General features: G+C 37.7%; 1 protein-coding gene across 24 annotated transcripts in view; it reads left to right on the top strand.

Annotated features, from left to right (window-relative positions):
- The window catches only part of RIMS2 (regulating synaptic membrane exocytosis 2), a 614,217-nt gene that overhangs the window by 166,583 nt on the left and 429,129 nt on the right, over positions 1 to 18,505 (top strand). For all 24 annotated transcript variants that reach the window (XM_047088894.1, XM_047088906.1, XM_047088888.1 and 21 more), the window contains one exon: positions 17,822 to 18,132. In XM_047088894.1, the coding sequence (XP_046944850.1) occupies positions 17,822 to 18,132 (311 nt within the window). The remainder of the gene's footprint in view (positions 1 to 17,821; positions 18,133 to 18,505) is intronic.

Below are 18,505 nucleotides of genomic sequence, written 5' to 3'. Positions count from 1 at the left end.
GTTTATGCCACAATCTGCTGAACACGGCCTCCTGTGATTTGATGAACTCTACAAAGTACAGCATTATCTATAAAGTTTTAATAAAATTGCATTGATGGACTCATCAGCTAACATCTTTTTTGCTACTCACTTGTGAAACAGAATAAGCTTTTTTCTCCTGTAAGATTTCCTAGGTTTCACAGTGAGCAATATTAATGTGTAAAAGCTTTCCACAGCCAGTCTTAATTACTGCTTGTAAGTTGCCAATACCCTCAGTTTATTTTCATATAACGTTAATAGCTTTTCTTAGGGTTTGAATGTTTTGCAAATAGATGATGCTGCAAGAGAGATGGGTTCACACTGTGATTTGATGATAATGTCCTAAGAGCAGTCTCTTGGGGTCTCTCTTATAGCAGCGCAGGCTTTCACTGGTTGGGTATATAACTGGGAGTTATGTATCCGAAAGTATTTTCTTGTATATTCTCATACCTCCCTCCTTAACTTTTAACAGATTGCAAGGTATTAAATAGCATTAGCTTATTATTGGATAGCATGTTATGAACAAGCTTTCTAAGGTATGATCTTAGAAATTAAGATATTTTTATTAAGAACAATACCAGTTAAAAATGATAATCTCAATTGTTTCTTACCCTCCGATTATATTTTTTCAGTATTATTGCAATTAGAATTAGGTTCCTGCTTAATTTTTCAAACTTTGATCAACTAGCACTTTGTTTAGTCATGGATATATAACTGTAGCATCTGTAATGTGCTCTGAACACATAAGAAGACTCTTCACATTTAATAAGCAAGTATTGGTGTTAGTTGTTGACACAGCTCCACTTAGATCAATCATCTACAAGTATATTGTATGTATCATGTATATATAACAGGAAGTTCTTCTCAAGCTATTTACCAGTTATCTATAATGGATACTTTACAGGTGTATTGAGAAACTAAGTTAAGAAAATCGCAATTGCATGAAGAATAAGACTGCCAGGTGAATTTGTTCATCTGTAGTTTCTATTACACTGAGGTGTGATACTAGTGTCTGACTTGAAAATATTCTCTAAAAATTGGCAAGTCTAGATTATTGACATGAAGAAACCCCACATTATGTTTATTTAAAATGTATTCAACTGTCAAGATCATTAGCAATATAACTGAACTAGAATCTCATTTCTGTCTTCTCCTATAAACAATCAGCATCTAGGGGCACCTGGGTGGCTCAGTCGGTTAAGCATCGACTTCAGCTCAGGTCGTGATCTCGCGGTCTGTGAGTTCGAGCCCCGTGTCAGGCTCTGTGCTGACAGCTCAGAGCCTGGAGCCTGTTTCAGATTCTGTGTCTCCCTCTCTTCCTTGACCTTCCCCCCGTTCATGCTGTCTCTCTCTGTCTCAAAAATAAATAAACGTTAAAAAAATTAAAAAAAAAACCAAAACAATCAGCGTCTATATTTCTGGATTATTTGTCCTACAGTTGTCTGATACCTCAGATTCTTTTGTTTATTTTATCTTGAAAACATATAGTACTTTGTACTCTAAGGAAGTATTTAAGAATGCACAGTTTGATTTAGTCAGTTGGAACTTTTCCATGAAGTTTAACTTTTGTCGAGGGTTTTTGAAAAATAATCTTTACCAACCTAAGGAAATGCCCTTTTATTTCTACTTCTCTTACCAAGTTAAAGAAATATACCTGTATTCTTAATTTTCTAAGAATTACTTTAAAGCATAAAATGGTGTTGTATTTTGTCAAATGCTTTTCTTTATTTATAGAGGTAATCATATGATCTTTCTTCTTTAGTCTGTTATATTCCATTGTATAACTAAATTTTCTGATGTTGTACCATCCTTACATTCCTGGGGTTAAATGGTGGTTGATTGTGATAGGACATGTTTTCTAGCTGTTTCGGATTTTGTTATTTAAGTTTTATGTTTTGACTCCCTCCACATATAGATGAATAGAATTGGCCTATGCTTATCTTATGTCAAAATTACATTTGCCTCATGAAATGAGATATATGGCTTTTATACTTTTCTTTTTAAATTTAATTTAATGGGATAATTTATAGAGGATATGATTCAATGGCCTTTAAAGGTTTGGAAGGATTCACCTGTAAAGTCGTAGCAATTGTTACAAGTACTCCACTCAGACAGTTCCGCTCACCCCCATGACACCTGCAAGTGGTTCTTGAACATACCAATAGCTTCCTGCGTCTCTCTTCCTGAGGGCATTTTAGGGCCAACGAGAAGTAGGTTTAACCCGAAAGAGAGGAGCAGAAGTGCCAACGAGCTAATAGATAAATTCCCTACCTCCTTGCCTCTTCGTATGATGATTCTGAGGGTTCCCTCAAGCCCAAGCTTCATTTGCCTTCAGAAATAACCTACTCTTTGTTTATTGGCTTTTCTCTTTTACATATTTTACGTTCCCACACTTTTGCTGTACTTTTTGGGATTATGTCTCAAATACACTACTTTGCATTCAAATCTTTGGGTCAGGATTGTGGAGAAACCCAAAAAAGATAAAAACCATCTGGGCCTGGGATTTTTTTTTTTTTTAATAGAAGAGGTATTTTTAAGAATTTGTTAAATTGTGATATAATTCACGTAACATCAAATGCATTGTTTTAAAGTATACAACTTAGTCTATTCACAATGTTGCACAACAATCATCAATAGCAAATTCTAGAACATTTCCATCACCCTGAGAAGAATCCCTGTAGACCTTAGCAGTCAGTCCTATCTCCCTACACACTCAGAGAACATCTAATCTACTTTCTTCTCCCTGGATTTGCCTATTCTAGACATTTCATATACATGGAATTACATAATATGTAGCCTTTGTGTCTGGCTTCTTTCACTTAGCATAATGCTATAACGTTTCATTTGTATCGTAGCAAGAATTAGTACCTCATTTCTCTTTATGGCTGAATAATATTTTACTGTGTGGATATACCACATGTTCATTTGCTCACCAACTGAAGGACATTTGGGTTGTTTATACTTCTTGGCTATTATGAATAATGCTTTTAGGAACACACATTTATGAGTTGTTCTGTGAATATATGCTTTCAATTATCTTGGGTATTACCTAGTACAGGAATTGCTGGGTCATGTGAGAATTCCGTTTACGTTTTTGAAGAATTGCCAAACTCTTCCACAGTGACTGCTCCATTTTAAGTTCCTGCCATCGCTGTACAAGGGCTACATTTCCCACATCTTTGCCAACGTTTCTTATTTTCCTTAAAAAAAAAAATTATGTCCATTCCAGCAGGTATGAAGTTGACTTGGGCTCATTAGCTGCCCCACAGTCCCACCACGGCTATGCCTAGAGTCAGATGTGAGTCAGAGAGATTTGACACTGGATACCCACATCACCTGCTACACGAGCCTTAAAATGGACTTCATGTGACAAATTTAGTGTCCTTTGTTCATTAGAGACTGGGGTTTGAATTCTGACTGCATTGCTTCTCTGGTGGAAGACATTTGCCTGTGTGACTTAAACTCTTTCAGTCTTCAGTTTCTGCATCCATGAACTGAGGGCAATCCGTGCCTATTAGATGAGATAACAGATATACAAGAATGAGAGGAGTGCCTGGAACATGGGGAGAACTCAAAAGATGCTACTTATCTTTGTTATTCTCGTTGTTAGTAGCAGGAGTGGTGTTGTGATGTGACAGTGGCTGGGGCGGTGGTGTTATTAGGAGTACCAGGGTTTGGGCTACAAACCAGAGCCTCGCTTTGCAAAGTGTGGTCTGAAGACCAGCAGAAGCAGCAGCATCACCTGGGAGATTGTTCAAGATGCAGAATCCCTATCTCTCTGCCGCCGAGATCCGGAACTCAGAATCTGCATTTTAACAAGATCCCTTGGTGATTCGAATGCACGGTACAGTTTGAGAAGCCCTGGTTTAGTATACCATTTTGCTGCTCTCAACTTATCCGGCTCATTATAGCTGGCAGGTTCCACAAGTTTGTTCTTAATTTGTTTTAACAGGGTTTTTTTGAGGTGTAATTGTTATACAAAAAGTGCACACCTTTCAACAATTTTATGGCATTGAGCAAATGCATACACCATATCACCATAGTCAAGTGTGACATACATGTGGAATCTGGAAAGTTCTCTCTTTTCTTTTTAATATTTATTTATTTTTGAGAGAGAAAGAGAGAGCATGAGCAGTAGAGGGGCAGACAGAGAGGGGGACAGAAGATCTGAAGTGGGCTCTGTGCTGACAGCAGAGAGCCCAATGTGGGGCTTGAACTCACGAACCGTGAGGTTGTGACCTGAGCCTAAGTTGGACGCTTAGCTGACTGAGCCACCCGGGCGCCCCAAGAATCTGGAAAGTTCTTAAATGTTATTTTATTATTTCTTAAAGACAATTTCATGAAAGCCCATGTATTTGGATTGTAGAAATTTACTAAGCAAACAGATTTTAAAGGAATATGTAAAGTAGTATAAATATAAAATATTAATTCACTGTCATTTCTTGAACATGTCCTGGTATTTTCTAGGCACTTGGGATGCAGCAGTGAACTAAAACAGACAAACAGGGGCACCTGTGTGGCTAAGTAGATTAAGCGTCCAACTTCAGCTCAGGTCATGATCTCATAGTTAGTGAGTTTGAGGCCCTCTTCATACTCTCTGCTGTCAGCACAAAGCCCACTGCAGATCCTCTGTCTCCCTCTCTCTCTGCCCTTCCCCCACTGGTTCTCTCTCTCTCTCAAAAATAAATAGACATTTAAAAAATACAATAGAAAAACTTCTCCTTACTTCTCTGGAGATTATATTCTAATTAGGAGATGCACACAACATAAGTAGTAGAGATAAACAAGTATTAAGAAGGTGTAAATACACTGGAAAAAAAATAAAATCTAGATACTTCTGGGTGGTGTTGGCAATTTAATTTGGATGGCCTTAAAAGTGACAGTTGAAAAATGGCTTGAAAGAGACGAGGGAGTCAGTGTTGCAGATATTTAGGGGAAAAGCAGGCCAGATTGAGGTAACAGTGAATACAAAAGTCCTATGGTAGAGGCGTGCTTGACATGTTGGAAAATAACAAGGAAGTCAGCCTGGCTGGAGCAGAGCAAGTAGGTGGGAGCAGGGAGACACAGAATTAGAGAGGGAGACTGCAGAGGACCTTTTGGATCATTGTAAGGGCGTCGACACTTATCCTGAGTAAAATGGGGAGTATTAAAATGTTCTGACCCAAAATGTGACACGGCGTGTTACATTATAAAATACGTTGAAGGGTTTATTTGGCTGTTTAGTTGAGATAGATTAATGGGAAAAGTGAGACCAGGGTGGAACCTGGGAGACCAGTTATGAGATTATTACAATAATTTAGGCAGGTGATGGCGGTGTCTTAGACCGGGTTGGTTGTGGTGGAGGTGGTGGGTTGTCATCTTTGTAGATACATTTTAAAGTAGAACCAAGAAGATTTTCTGGTGGAATCTATGTGGGATATGGGAGAAAAAGATTATCCCACAATTTTTGGCCTGAGGCAAACTGGGAGAGTTGAGAGTCACCATTAAGTGCTGTGAGTAAGACTGTGGAAGGAGCAGTTTTGGGGTGAAGTTCTGGAATTCACTTTGGGCATGTTAAAATTGAGATAAGTCAAAATACAAATGCATTGAATCTTAGATATAAGGCTGTGCTTTTACTGTTGTGCTGTGATAGTGTTGTGAATATCAGTACACTAGAATTGTGAAGTCTTAGAATAGTAAATCTTCCTTGGATAGGTCAAGTTGGACTTGCCTTATATTGAACTCTGCTTCAAAGTAGGTTACACGACTCTGTGATCAGTGATGTCACTGCCTTTTAGGACTTACAGGAGCAAGAAATACAGTTTGCAAAAGGAAGTCCAGATAGTAGTCTGTGGCTTCTGCAAGTTTACTTACAGGAAACCATGGAAGATCCCAAATAGTTTTTTCCCTTAACTTGAAAGTTTTACAGAATTACTAGCAAGAATCTGAGAAACAGGTAAGTGAAGCTTTATACTTGGAACTTTTTGTTCTCTGAATTACTACCTCTTCCTTAAACATTTCTCCCTCCCAAGAGTGTTTCAGTGATTTCCATATCACCATGTTTCATTACTATTATGTTAGTATTGCGTCTAATTTTATTCTCCCAATTCCCCTCAAGTTGAATGAAGCACCATCATCTTTACCTTCTGTTAAACTTCGTATAATTATGTTCCGGCCTCATTCCTTTTATGAGATGTCCTCTTCAGAAATTGTCCTGTTCTGTTTTCCATTTTATTTCTTAAAAAAATATTTTATTTATTTACTCTGAGACAGAGAGAGAGACAGACAGAGAGAGAGAGAGAGAGAGAATGCAAGCAGGGGAGGGGCAAGAGAGAGGGAGAGAATCCCAAGCAGACTGTGCAATGTCAGCACAGAGCCTGATGCAGGGCTCAATCTCTTGAACCATGAGATCCTGACCTGAGGCGGATGCTTAACCTGCTGAGCCACCTCGGTGCCCCTCTGTTTTCCATTTAAAAATTTTTTTTTTTCAACGTTTATTTATTTTTGGGACAGAGAGAGACAGAGCATGAACGGGGGAGGGGCAGAGAGAGAGGGAGACACAGAATCGGAAACAGACGCCAGGCTCCGAGCCATCAGCCCAGAGCCTGACGCGGGGCTCGAACTCCCGGACCGCGAGATCGTGACCTGGCTGAAGTCGGACGCTTAACCGACTGCGCCACCCAGGCGCCCCTCTGTTTTCCATTTTAAATGAAACTTTCTATGTGAATATGCTTTCTATTTAAGAAAAATTAAACTTGCTTCCGCCCATTTTTAAATCATAATTTAAATTTAAATTTATTGAAATGATTTTATAATTCTGTAATTTATACATCATAACTTTCAAGTTCTTCTAAATGATGGAAAAGAAAACTGTCAGCTGGTAGGACATTTGTATTTGAATCTGAATTAGTATGCAGTGGAAAAAAATTAATAATTGTATCATGTTTTGTAATATGCTCTTTTTAAATTTTGTTAAATGGTTAAATTTTCATTTAAAAACTCACTTTTTAATTTGTTAAATTTCCTGTATTTTTAACTGAGATTTAATTTATTTTTAGGGACAAGATATAACAATGTAGTACTAATAACCAGAGGATCCAGTGGGTTCAGCCTGAGTAAAGTGCTATAGCACAGACTAGTGGGAAAACTTAGTAATTGCAGAAATTATTATTATTATTTCTTTAAGCTTGCTCAGTTGTAAGACTTGTCCTAAAAAAATGACTTAGAGAAATTTAAGCTTGAAATGCAGTTACGAATTAAAATGAGATCTGAAATTCAAATAAATATTTATTATGAAGTAACAATGACCTATTCTGATATAATCACTATACTATTAAAAGCTTCTTTTTTTTTTTAATTTTTTTTTTTTCAACGTTTATTTATTTTTGGGACAGAGAGAGACAGAGCACGAACGGGGGAGGGGCAGAGAGAGAGGGAGACACAGAATCGGAAACAGGCTCCAGGCTCCGAGCCATCAGCCCAGAGCCCGACGCGGGGCTCGAACTCCCGGACCGCGAGATCGTGACCTGGCTGAAGTCGGACGCTTAACCGACTGCGCCACCCAGGCGCCCCTATTAAAAGCTTCTTAATGATTACTTTGGAAACCACTTCTCTAGTTTTTTGATAACATTGAATTTAAAACAGGGTTTGTAAAATAAATCACATGATTTGATGAAAAGAAAAGTAAAAATAACACTTCAAAATACGTACAGCTAATTGGTTACCTTTGATATGATTGTCTGACTCCTTTACTCACACCCCTCCATAAAAAACCCTGAAAATAAGCTATCCTGTATTAAAAAAATTATGAAAATTCAGTAATTGATTCTCATTTATCTCATATATTTATGTTAAATGCATATTTACTTTCGTGATTATAAATATCAGTCAATATTTTTACTAGTCCAATTAACCTTAGTTGGTTACTAGTCTGACATTCCTTCCTATGCATTCCCATCCCTCCTCCTGCTTTTTTCCCCCTGCTTTTCTATTCTGAAATATTTCAAGGGGAACCTGGGTGGCTCAGTAGGGTAAGCGTCTGACTCTTGATTTCGGTTCAGGTCATCTTCTAATGGTTTGTGAGTTCGAGCCCCCTCATCCAGCTCTGTGTGGAGGATGCGGAGCCTGCTTGGGATTCATTCTCTCTCCCTCCCTCTCTCTCTCTGCCCCTCCCCAGCTCGCTCTCTCTCTCTCTCTCTCTCTCAATAAATAACTAAACTTTAAAAAAAGAAATATTTCAAAACTGTCAAGAAGTTTAGAGAATAATACCAACCTTATACAAATCTTAGGATTTTGCCATATTTGTTTTATATTTTCTTGTTTTTAGAGCTAGAGCAATTGTCTCGAATACTTATGATTCCACCCGTGTTTTTATTTGTATGGTTTAACTTGATACACATATGCTGCTAATCTATAGGGTGTGTGATTTTGCAAGGTTTTTAATGTTATAGTATGGATCATACTGTATGTATTTTTCTGAAGCTCGTTTTATTTAGCTCTATATTCAGAGTTATCTCAACATTTAGATTCATCAAAACCCAGCTCATTCATTTTGACTGCTGAATAGAATTCTTCTGCATGAATGTGCTACACTTTATCCTTTGTCATGTTGGTTTAGGTGATCTAGGTACATACCTGTTCATGTCTTCTTGTGCATGCTTGAAAATTTCTCTGGGGTAGATATAAGATTTCTGGGTCATAAAGTATATAGGTCGCCATTTTCTGTTTCACTAGATATGGCAGAATGGCTTCCCCAACTGGTTGAAATAATTTAGATCTTGAGAGAAATGTTTCTGAGTATTGGTTCCTCTACTTTCTCTCCAGTGTTTGGTATTGTCAGACTTCTAAATGTTGCCCAACTGATGGAAGTGAAATAGTAGCTCGTTGTTGTAAGTTTGCATTTTCTGACTGATGAGGTTAAGCACCTTTTTATTTCTTTATTGTTGACTTGGGTTTCTCTGTGGAATTGCATATTCACTCCCTGACCTATTATTCTATTGTGATGTTTGTCTCTTTCTTACTGAATATGGAAACTCTCCCTATTTTCTGAATGCATACCCTTTGCTAACTGCATACCTTGCAATAAAACCTCTTCCAGATTGTGGTTTCTCTTTTTACTTTATCTTATTATTTTACTATTCAAAAGTAAACATTTCAATCCAGTAGAATTTGTCTTTTTTAATTTTAAATTTTTAGTTAACTTCCATCATCTCGTATAGATACAATAAAAAGAAGAGAAAAAAAATTCTCCTTGTGTTGAGAACTCTTAGAATCTACTCTTTCAATAACTTTACTCTATATTGTATACCAGTGTTGATTGTCGTACTAACATTGTACATTACATCCCTAGTACTTAGCTTATAACTGGAAGTTAGTACCTTTTGACCACCTTCCTCCATCCAGACTGCCCCTGATAACCACAACTCTGGTCTCTTTTCTGTGAGTTTAATCTCTTTTCTCTTAATTTAATTTATTTCTGTGTAAATTTAGAAGCTAAAACTCTCGGTGCAGAGACAAAAATCTTTATGTAACAGTTATGTTTATTTTAACAGAAAGATGTTAAAAGTTAAGATTAATATTAGGGCATAAAACACACTACTTTAATATATAGAGAGAAAAATAGAGTTTAGGTAAAGTAGAAGGAAGGAATAAAGGTTTAAGTTTAGGCAGGATTGTCGAGCTCACTGTAATTTTTAATTCTCTAATTTCTCTGAGGCTTTAAGTGTGAGTTAAACTGTGTTTTCTTTTTTTTCAGTTGGGTGTTTTGTTTGAATAAATAGTGCAGATATCTAAAATTTGAGTAATATTGACTGTATGGTGATATAATCATTGTATTTTGAACTTAACTGTCTTTCATTTTCACTATCATTTCCTATCTTTTAATTAATATTTGGCATCTCAAATTGCCAAAACCTGAGATGGACCCCTCATATTATGGGTATTGTAAAGCTGTTGAAATTGCTACTCAATTATCTGATTGTCATAGTTTTCTAACTTACTTGGTTACTTCTTGTAAGGTCGTGGAAATATGTACTCATATGATCTAACCACCTCAGTTCTATAATTCAATAGGTTGAAACCACTTTTAGGTTCATTTGATAACTCTTTTTGGAGAACACTCAAAAAGTGAATGAGTCTCTTAATACTTATGATAACTGCTCTCAGGTTTTTTTCAAAGGAACTAGCTTATAGACAGTAGACCCCTTGCCATCCCCCCCCCGCCACCCCCCCACACCCCCCACCCCCAACAATTGCACAGATTGTTCTTTTTGACTCTCTAAACTGGCTCTGTTCTCTAGTTTCTGATGTTTGTCTCAGGCCCTCCTACCTTGATGTTTGGTGCTATTTTTTTAGATTACTGACTTCAGTTAATTTTGCTGTAAAACTCAGCACTTTTAAAATGATTCACGTAACGTCAACTCTGGGTAGTATAGGCTATTGTCACATTCCCTGGGGACCACCTTGCCAGGGCTATGTTCCTTTTCTATCTCTTCCAGCCTCCCTTCCCACAACTCCTGCCCAGAACAGAGGAAATTAGCTATTTTATCAGAAACGTGAAGCTCCTAGGACTTCTCTCTTTGCGTGTGGATCTAGCCCACACTTTGTACTTAGGCAATTATTAATCTCTGAACATAGCTGACAATGTTCACATCATGGTATAATAGGTATATTATATTTGAAGTGCCTCCCACTTTGGATTCTTTTCATCAGTAAGCCAGCTTCTTTTTTCTTTTTTGCCCTTGAGGCAATGGATGGGTGAAGAGAAGTTACAAAATGGGAAGCCTGGACCTTGTTACTTCAAGCCTGAAGGCAGTTGGGGACAGTGGTAGGTATGCAGAAAAGGGACGTCAAGGAAAAGCCAGCCCCTTTTACCCGTGTGCATTGTGGGGAAGGAGACAGAAGACAGAGGTGAGGCCGCTAGATGACAGAGGTATGTTCTAATCTCTTCCTTCCAGGCTTTGCCCCAGGAGGAGGATGCCTGTGGGTTAAATGAAGGGCAATTTTACCCTTCTTAACATCTGAGGTTCTTGGAAGAGGTCACTTTTCAGGATTCTAGTACCACCTGGGGCATAGCTACTTCCGAGCGAATTCAGCAGTGCATCATGGTTAAGAAAGGGCCAGCATTAGCTTTCCAGAGCTTTCCTTAGTTCCAGTGTGGCATGGAGGACACAAAAATGGCTGCCTGTCCCTGTCATGACACTCCCCCCGTTCTGAAGACTGGGGGACAAGGGATGAGATGACATTGCAGAAGAGGCTGCAGGACAGAGAGCTTGAGCCACGGCCGGACGGAGGATTCTTTGGGGGACTGAGAGGGGTCAGCAGTGCCTTGGGAGCTGAGGTGAGATCACGTCAGTAGTGGAGCCCAATCCTGTCTAAATTGAAAAGCGCCAGACTATGAATTAGATGAGCTGCAGATTTCAGCAAGAGAAGCCCCATGGAACACCTAGACTCTTCCTTGGAAAACAGCAGGAAAAGGGGTAGAAGTATCAAAAATAGAGAATTTATCCAAAGGAGCTATTTAATGACTAAAATTACAGGGGTGGTTTCTTAAAAAAAAATTAGCTAGTATGCTGTTGAGGAAAACCAGACCAAAAGTAAAGAAATAAGCTGTGTTTCTTTGCAAGTGATTTTTCAAAGCTACAACAATTGGTAACAGAGAAGAGTTTGCAACAACTAAGATTTGGAGATGTTTCAGGTTAAAGTTTCTTCTGTCTTGCTGCTATCTGCTGAGAGACTAATGGAAGACACCATACAGTTTCTTCACTTCAGCCTGCAAGTGTGGTTGTAGCTGGAGAGGCCATGCTTGTAGTTCATGGGGAATTTGGGAAAGTCTTGCTGTTTGTCTTGGGGTATCAGATGAAGCAAAGTTGCTGATTTTTGTTTTGCAAACCAGAAACCTATTCTATAGAGACTACAGTGATCTCCTAATTGCTTGAGGAACATATTTGAAAACTCAAACCCTCTAGGATACGGGCCAGTCCTTCAGCTTTCCAAATCTGTCATGACAGTGCTGGGGCCGGGGCTTGTCAGCTAGTAGGCACAAGTTCCATTGAATTCTATCTTTTGAGACACAGAGACATCGTGGGTCTGGTGATGGGAACACTTCAGGGTAACGCAGATTGAGCCTCTCTGGATTTCCAGGTCTCTTGCGGATCTTTTCTGAATCCTTGCTGTTTTTTCAAATACAGCCTGGGCCAGGGGAGAAGAAGGCATCGAGGGATCTATGGTGCGAATGCATTCCTTTTTGTAGCAGTTGCCACAATTGTAATCGAAACACTATTTGCGCAATTATTTGTTCTGCCTATTGTCTCCCCCACGACACTTCAAATTTGTTTTGCTTATTGTCTCCCCCACAACACCGCAAAGTCTGTCTGTTGAAATGTATTTACCAGCTCTTAGCATAGTGTCTGGCATATACTAGGCATTTAGTGAATATTGTACGAATGAGTAAATAATTGATGAATTAGTGTTAATAGTTATTTGCCCGTCTATAAGTAAATTGGAATTTTATGGTCTGAATTAATTTCTATGATAAAGTACAGCTTCATCCAAGTTTATTTACTAATACTGAATGTAGTATTAATCTTTTAGTATAATATAGTAGGAATATATCTTTTAGTAGAATATAGTAGGAACATAGTAGAATATACTGAATATCGAATGTAGTATACTAATACTGAATGTAGTATTAACCTTTTAGTAGAATAGAGTAGGAACATTGTATTCAGTAGTGTGCTGATAAATGTTAACCACTGGTTTTCTGTGAGAAAAAGCCCTGGTTTGTGGCATTTTCCAATTTCTGTTGTCTAAATACACCTACCAGGGCTGATTTCAAGCTAACCCACATGACTTTGTTGAATGTGCAGTTGGGAAGAAATGTGCACAACTGGTCCTTATGACTCAGTGAAAGCTGGCTCTAGAACACCACTGAAGTGCTTTCACACGCGAGTTTAGTAATGCATTGTTTATTTATTTATTTATTTATTTATTTAATATAATTTATTGTCAAATTGGTTTCCATACAACACCCAGTGCTCATCCCAACAAGTGCCCTCCTCAATGCCCATCACCCACTTTCCCCTCTCCCCCAGCCCCCATCAACCCTCAGTTTGTTTTCAGTATCCAAGAGTCCCTTATGGTTTGCCTCCCTCCCTCTCTGTAACTTTTTTTCCCCCTCCCCCTTTCCATGGTCTTGTTTTTCACATACAGAGGCTGCGTTGGTGATACACATTCACTACAGCATGTAGCTTAAAACGATTTTCAGTTGAGGTAACGCTATCGACCGTAAAGGATAAACTCCAAAAGTTTCTGTAGCTTAATATTATTGAGGTCTGTTTCTTATCTGTGTGAAATCCACATTGCTATGGCTGGTCAGCAGAGGGCTCTCTTCCAATTGCTCATTCAGGTTCCTGGGCTCCCTTTTTTGTGGCTCCTTTATCCCCCAGGGTCTTGAATGGGGAGCATGATGGGAGCATATGAGAGTTTCTTAATGGTCAGGGGAATGGCATACATCATTATACTTGTAATCAAATGACCAGAACATAGTCATAGGGCCAGGTCCATCCATAGCTACAAGGGAGAGTGAGAAATGCAGCGTTCTAAGGGAAAAAAGAAATAAATTTAATAGCCAGAATCTTTTGTTTTTCTAGTCATGTGATAGATTAAGCTGATCAATTTATATTCTTCTCTTACTAATGCACACATTTGTAATCAGGCTGGCAGTGATTAGAAATGGAGTCTAGTAAATTCTTTTCTCTGTTCAGAGTTAGCCGGATCTTAAGAGCTTGGTCTGTAGTCTAACCAATAATCCTTCCTTTCCCTGAATTACTGTATTCTTTATTATCCCTATTTAGAGAGAAATTATAGGGATTTGCAGAGCTTTAAAATTATTATATGCACTTGATATAATTTTGTTTTTGTTTTCTTTGTGTATTTGGCTTAGCTATTGAACTTATTATTTTTACAATTTTATTTTCTTTTTTAAATTAAAAAATTATTTTAGAGAGAGAGAGAGAGCATGAATGAGGGAGAGGGGCAGAGGGAGAGAGAGAATCTTAAGCAGGCTGCATGCTCCGTGTGGAGCCAAATGCAGAGCTCAGTCCCGTGACCCTGCGATCATGATCTGAGCTGAAATCAAGAGTTGGTCACTCAACCGACTGAGCCACCCAGAAGCCCCTATTTTTATAATTTTAAAGACATATTTAATTTTTCTTAATTTTTTTTCTCCCTTTCAAACCTACTAAGGATATTTGTGAAGTGGAACGTATGATGATAAGTGGCAAATTTGGGTCATTAGAGAGCATTCCTTCTCTTAATATTGCTATATTACTTTGAAAATTTTGGCATATTTAGAAACGAAGGTAATAATGCCTTATAATTTTGAATTCGATATGTCTTTGTATTCTCAGGGCTTCAGTGTTTTTGATATTTGCGAAGATCAGCAAAACTAATAGGCCCCAACCATGACTATTTCCAAGCGTACATATTACTGAGATATTTTTTAACAGCCTTCATCATATGATACACTTGCTGATTAACCTAACTGCTTAAAGGGTTGCAGTAAGAAAACTCTGTGATTTTATTCCCGAATTAGTTTAATTTTGTTTCATAGATACATAAGTCACCTCTAATATACATTAATAGTTTCATAACCGGTTCGTTACAAGTCACATATGCATATGCGTATGTGTTTGTGAGATGGAGTCCCATATGCTCAGTGTGTAAGTTAAGTTGCTCTGTGCGTGAGGGGCTTCAAGTGAAAGTGTCAGCCTCTGTACTACTTCAAGTGAGTGGATTTGTTTACTGAACTTTTTTTTTTATTTTTTTAACGTTTTTTATTTTTTTATTTTTTGCATTTTTGGGACAGAGAGAGACAGAGCATGAACGGGGGAGGGGCAGAGAGAGAGGGAGACACAGAATCGGAAGCAGGCTCCAGGCTCTGAGCCATCAGCCCAGAGCCTGACGCGGGGCTCGAACTCACGGACCGCGAGATCGTGACCTGAGCTGAAGTCGGATGCTTAACCGACTGAGCCACCCAGGAGCCCCTGTTTACTGAACTTTTAAGATGAATAAACTATTAATCCAAGAATGAGAGGAGATAGCAAAAGAAGAGACGAAAGTGAATCGGGTATTAGGATATGAGACTACTAAGAGCTGGCAGTTTAGGAGGGGACAGGGTGTCTAGTCAGAAAAGGAGCAGCCAGTGTGGGTATCCCAGAGAGTATAGGGAGAGTGTTAGCACAGTGAGTCTTTACCAGGAATCCAACATCATCCTTCGTGCCTCGTGCTCATTTATCTCATATTAGTGTCCGCTGGGTGTTAACAGATGAGGAAAACGAGGCCCACAGTTCTTCCTAGTCTTTTTCTAATTTGGGGCTACACAGGAATGTTGCTGTCACCATTTGGATGCTGAATAGTTCACACTGAGGTAAATTGGGACGGCGGCTCATGGCCTTCCATAGTCACTGGGGAGCACAACTGTAACCCGTTCCTCGTATCAAGCTGGGAATCTCTGCCTCAACCAGTGGTTCTCTAACTTTATCAGGCATCAGAATCACCTGTAGGATTTGACCAAAAAAAAAAAAAAAAAAAAAGCACAGATTTCTGGGTCCTGTCCCAGAATTCCTGTCTGGAATGGGGCCTGGTGATCCTGATGCTGTTGTGTATCCCAGAGGATAGTCTTCGAGAATCTCTGTTCCAGAAGAAGTTAAGTAACCTACTTGTGACAAATAATGAAGCAGGTTGTTTCTGCAGATGATTGTGATTGGATAGTTGTCTGACTCACGAACTCTGTTTTATTGTCAGTTAGCAGGCACAAAGGATATTAATCCTCAATATTCTGACTTATTCCAGATGAATTCATATTGTGAAATCAGGTGGCTTCTATTATCACTATAATATGAATAATTATTTATTTAAAATAAAACGAAAGTTGAGATTCAAACTTTACTTGAACATCATTTTGTGGTTCTATTATTTAGTTTACCTTTCACTTTTAAGAGAGAGCTGCAATACTGACTTTTGTCACAAGGTGGCATCAAAAGCCTGAAGAATTTGGTTGAAATTTGATTTCTGAGAGTTAGATATATTTCATGAACATTCAAAACAAAAGAAATTTGTACTATGAGGTAGTTTTTTTTTTAATTTTGAGTGATATTTTGTTATTTTCATTTCAAAAATGCTTTCTTATTATAAAAATAAAATGGGCACACATATATGTTGACATTATTGATGACTAATCCCTTTGGAAATCAGTGAAACATATATCTTAGTGTAATAATATCAGATATCTTACTATCTTTCCCCGAGAAAGATTTCAAAAAAATTCAAGTTAGCAAGCAATTAGAAGGTCTTACTGTCCTGTGCTTGATAGTGTCTCTTTATGCAAATAGAAGATATAAACCCTGTCCCCAATGAGCTTTGAATTTAATTGGGGAAAAAAGAAATGTATATACAGTTCAAAGGGATAACAAAATAATAAAAAATGATTAAGTACAATGCATGATATGGATTATACAAGCAATATGAACAAGAATAAGGGCAATTAAAAATTGTAAATGGCATTTTACAGAAACATCCTTATATCAGTTGAAAACACCATAATGAATCTTCTTTTTACTGCAATTATCTATTACTATTATAAGTTATTTAAAATATGAAGAGGTGTTTAGTAATCTTGAGAGCTGTGTAAGATTCAGTTTTGACATAAACATCAGAAAATACTCACTTGAAATATGAACTCACCTTTTATTTCATGAATATATAATTTTATTTTTTTCTGATTAATAGAAAAAGATTTCTTAGAAGAGGGTGAAGATTTTCTGGTCACACAAATACCAGCTGTAATATTCTTAGATTTCTAGAGTCTGAAAAACCTATCTATGCAGATATCTATATCTACACTTGATCTTGAAAAAATTCAAGTGTAGGAGGGTGGTTACCTGGGGATGGAGAGAGGGAGAAAGGGATTTGCTGTTTAATAGACTGAGTTTTGCAAGATGAACAAGTTTTGAAGATATATTTCACAACTATGTGAATATACTTAGCACTACTGAACTAAGCACTTAAAAATGGTTACAGTGGTAAATTTTTCTTATAGTAAGAATAAAAACAAGTGTCCTTCTATAAATTGGGCAACTAATAGGTTTTTATTGAAGATCAACAATGTTCCTAGCTTTATGTTAGCGATTAGGAGCTACTTCAAAGAAATAAATGCCCCTTTAAGAAGCTTATAATATAGTTAATTGATGATAGATTAGCCTCATTTCCGGTAGGTAGGTGATCTACTGGAAGTCTAACATCTACCAAGCATTGTGCTAGACATTTTGTATAAATTATTTCCAACCTTCAGTTCTCAAAACAATATAGGAAAACAAGCATTATCATCCCTATTTCTCTATTGTATCATTAAGGAAGCTAAGGTTTATAGATACGAAGGTTTATTGCCTTGTTCGAGGTTGCAAAGTTTCTAATCTTGGAGTTGGTATTTAAACCCAAGTCTGTCTAGCCTCAAAATCCATTTTCCCTGTACTATACCGTGCTCCTCATTTAAATAAAAAGTAATTGAAAAGACTACAGATAAACAACTAGTAATTTGGTACTCTCGTTTCGTATTTCTGCTGTCAGTTAGCATTGTTTCATTATAATTACTCGGACAAAATTAAAAGAAAGGGTATGCGATAGAATTAATATTAGCATTTAGTCTGGATTACATTTTAACCTGAGAAAGGATAACCATGTAATTTTTTGTTGGTTTGAACTGTCTTTTTATTTGTGTTTTAACTTTTGGAAACACTAATCTTTTTCCCTGTGTATTCGTGTGCAGGTTATGTGGGTATGTAATTTGTGCCGAAAACAACAAGAAATCCTCACTAAATCAGGAGCATGGTTTTATAACAGTGGATCTAACACACCACAGCAACCTGATCAAAAGGTTCTCCGAGGACTGCGGAACGAGGAGGCGCCTCAGGAGAAGAAGGCAAAACTGCATGAGCAGGCCCAGTTCCAAGGACCCTCAGGTGACTTATCTGTACCTGCAGTGGAGAAAAGTCGATCTCATGGGCTCACAAGACAGGATTCTATTAAAAATGGGTCAGGAGTGAAGCACCAAATTGCCAGTGACATAGCTTCAGACAGGTAAACATTTTGTTTAATCTTTAGGTAAACATTATTTTTAATCTTCATTCCAAACAGAAATACAAATACATTGAAATGTTTAGGCAATGAGTTATCGAAATGTCATGTAAATGTCCATGTGTTTTATATAAATGCTGAAAGTGATGTTTAGGACTTGAGCTATTAGAGGTTTGAACGATGTTAGGTTTAATGAGGGAGCGTTAGGTTATCTGATTTTCCAGAATGAAGAAATGAAATAAAACAGACTAGATGGAAGGTTATTGGCATAGGAAAGGCAGACTGGGATAAGAGCAGTGGGAATGAAGAAGAGACAGTTTTAAGACATTTTAGAGAGGTAGGATGGAACGGACTAACCACAAGTGGGAGGTAAGAG

This window comes from Lynx rufus, unplaced genomic scaffold, assembly GCF_022079265.1.
Source record: "Lynx rufus isolate CCGP_SWC_20201006 ecotype Redwood Valley unplaced genomic scaffold, mLynRuf1.p SCAF_26, whole genome shotgun sequence".
In the NCBI taxonomy this organism is placed as follows: Eukaryota; Metazoa; Chordata; class Mammalia; order Carnivora; family Felidae; genus Lynx; species Lynx rufus.
The sequence above is the reverse complement of the archived record's forward strand: the minus strand, read 5'-3'. Positions and strand labels throughout refer to the sequence as shown.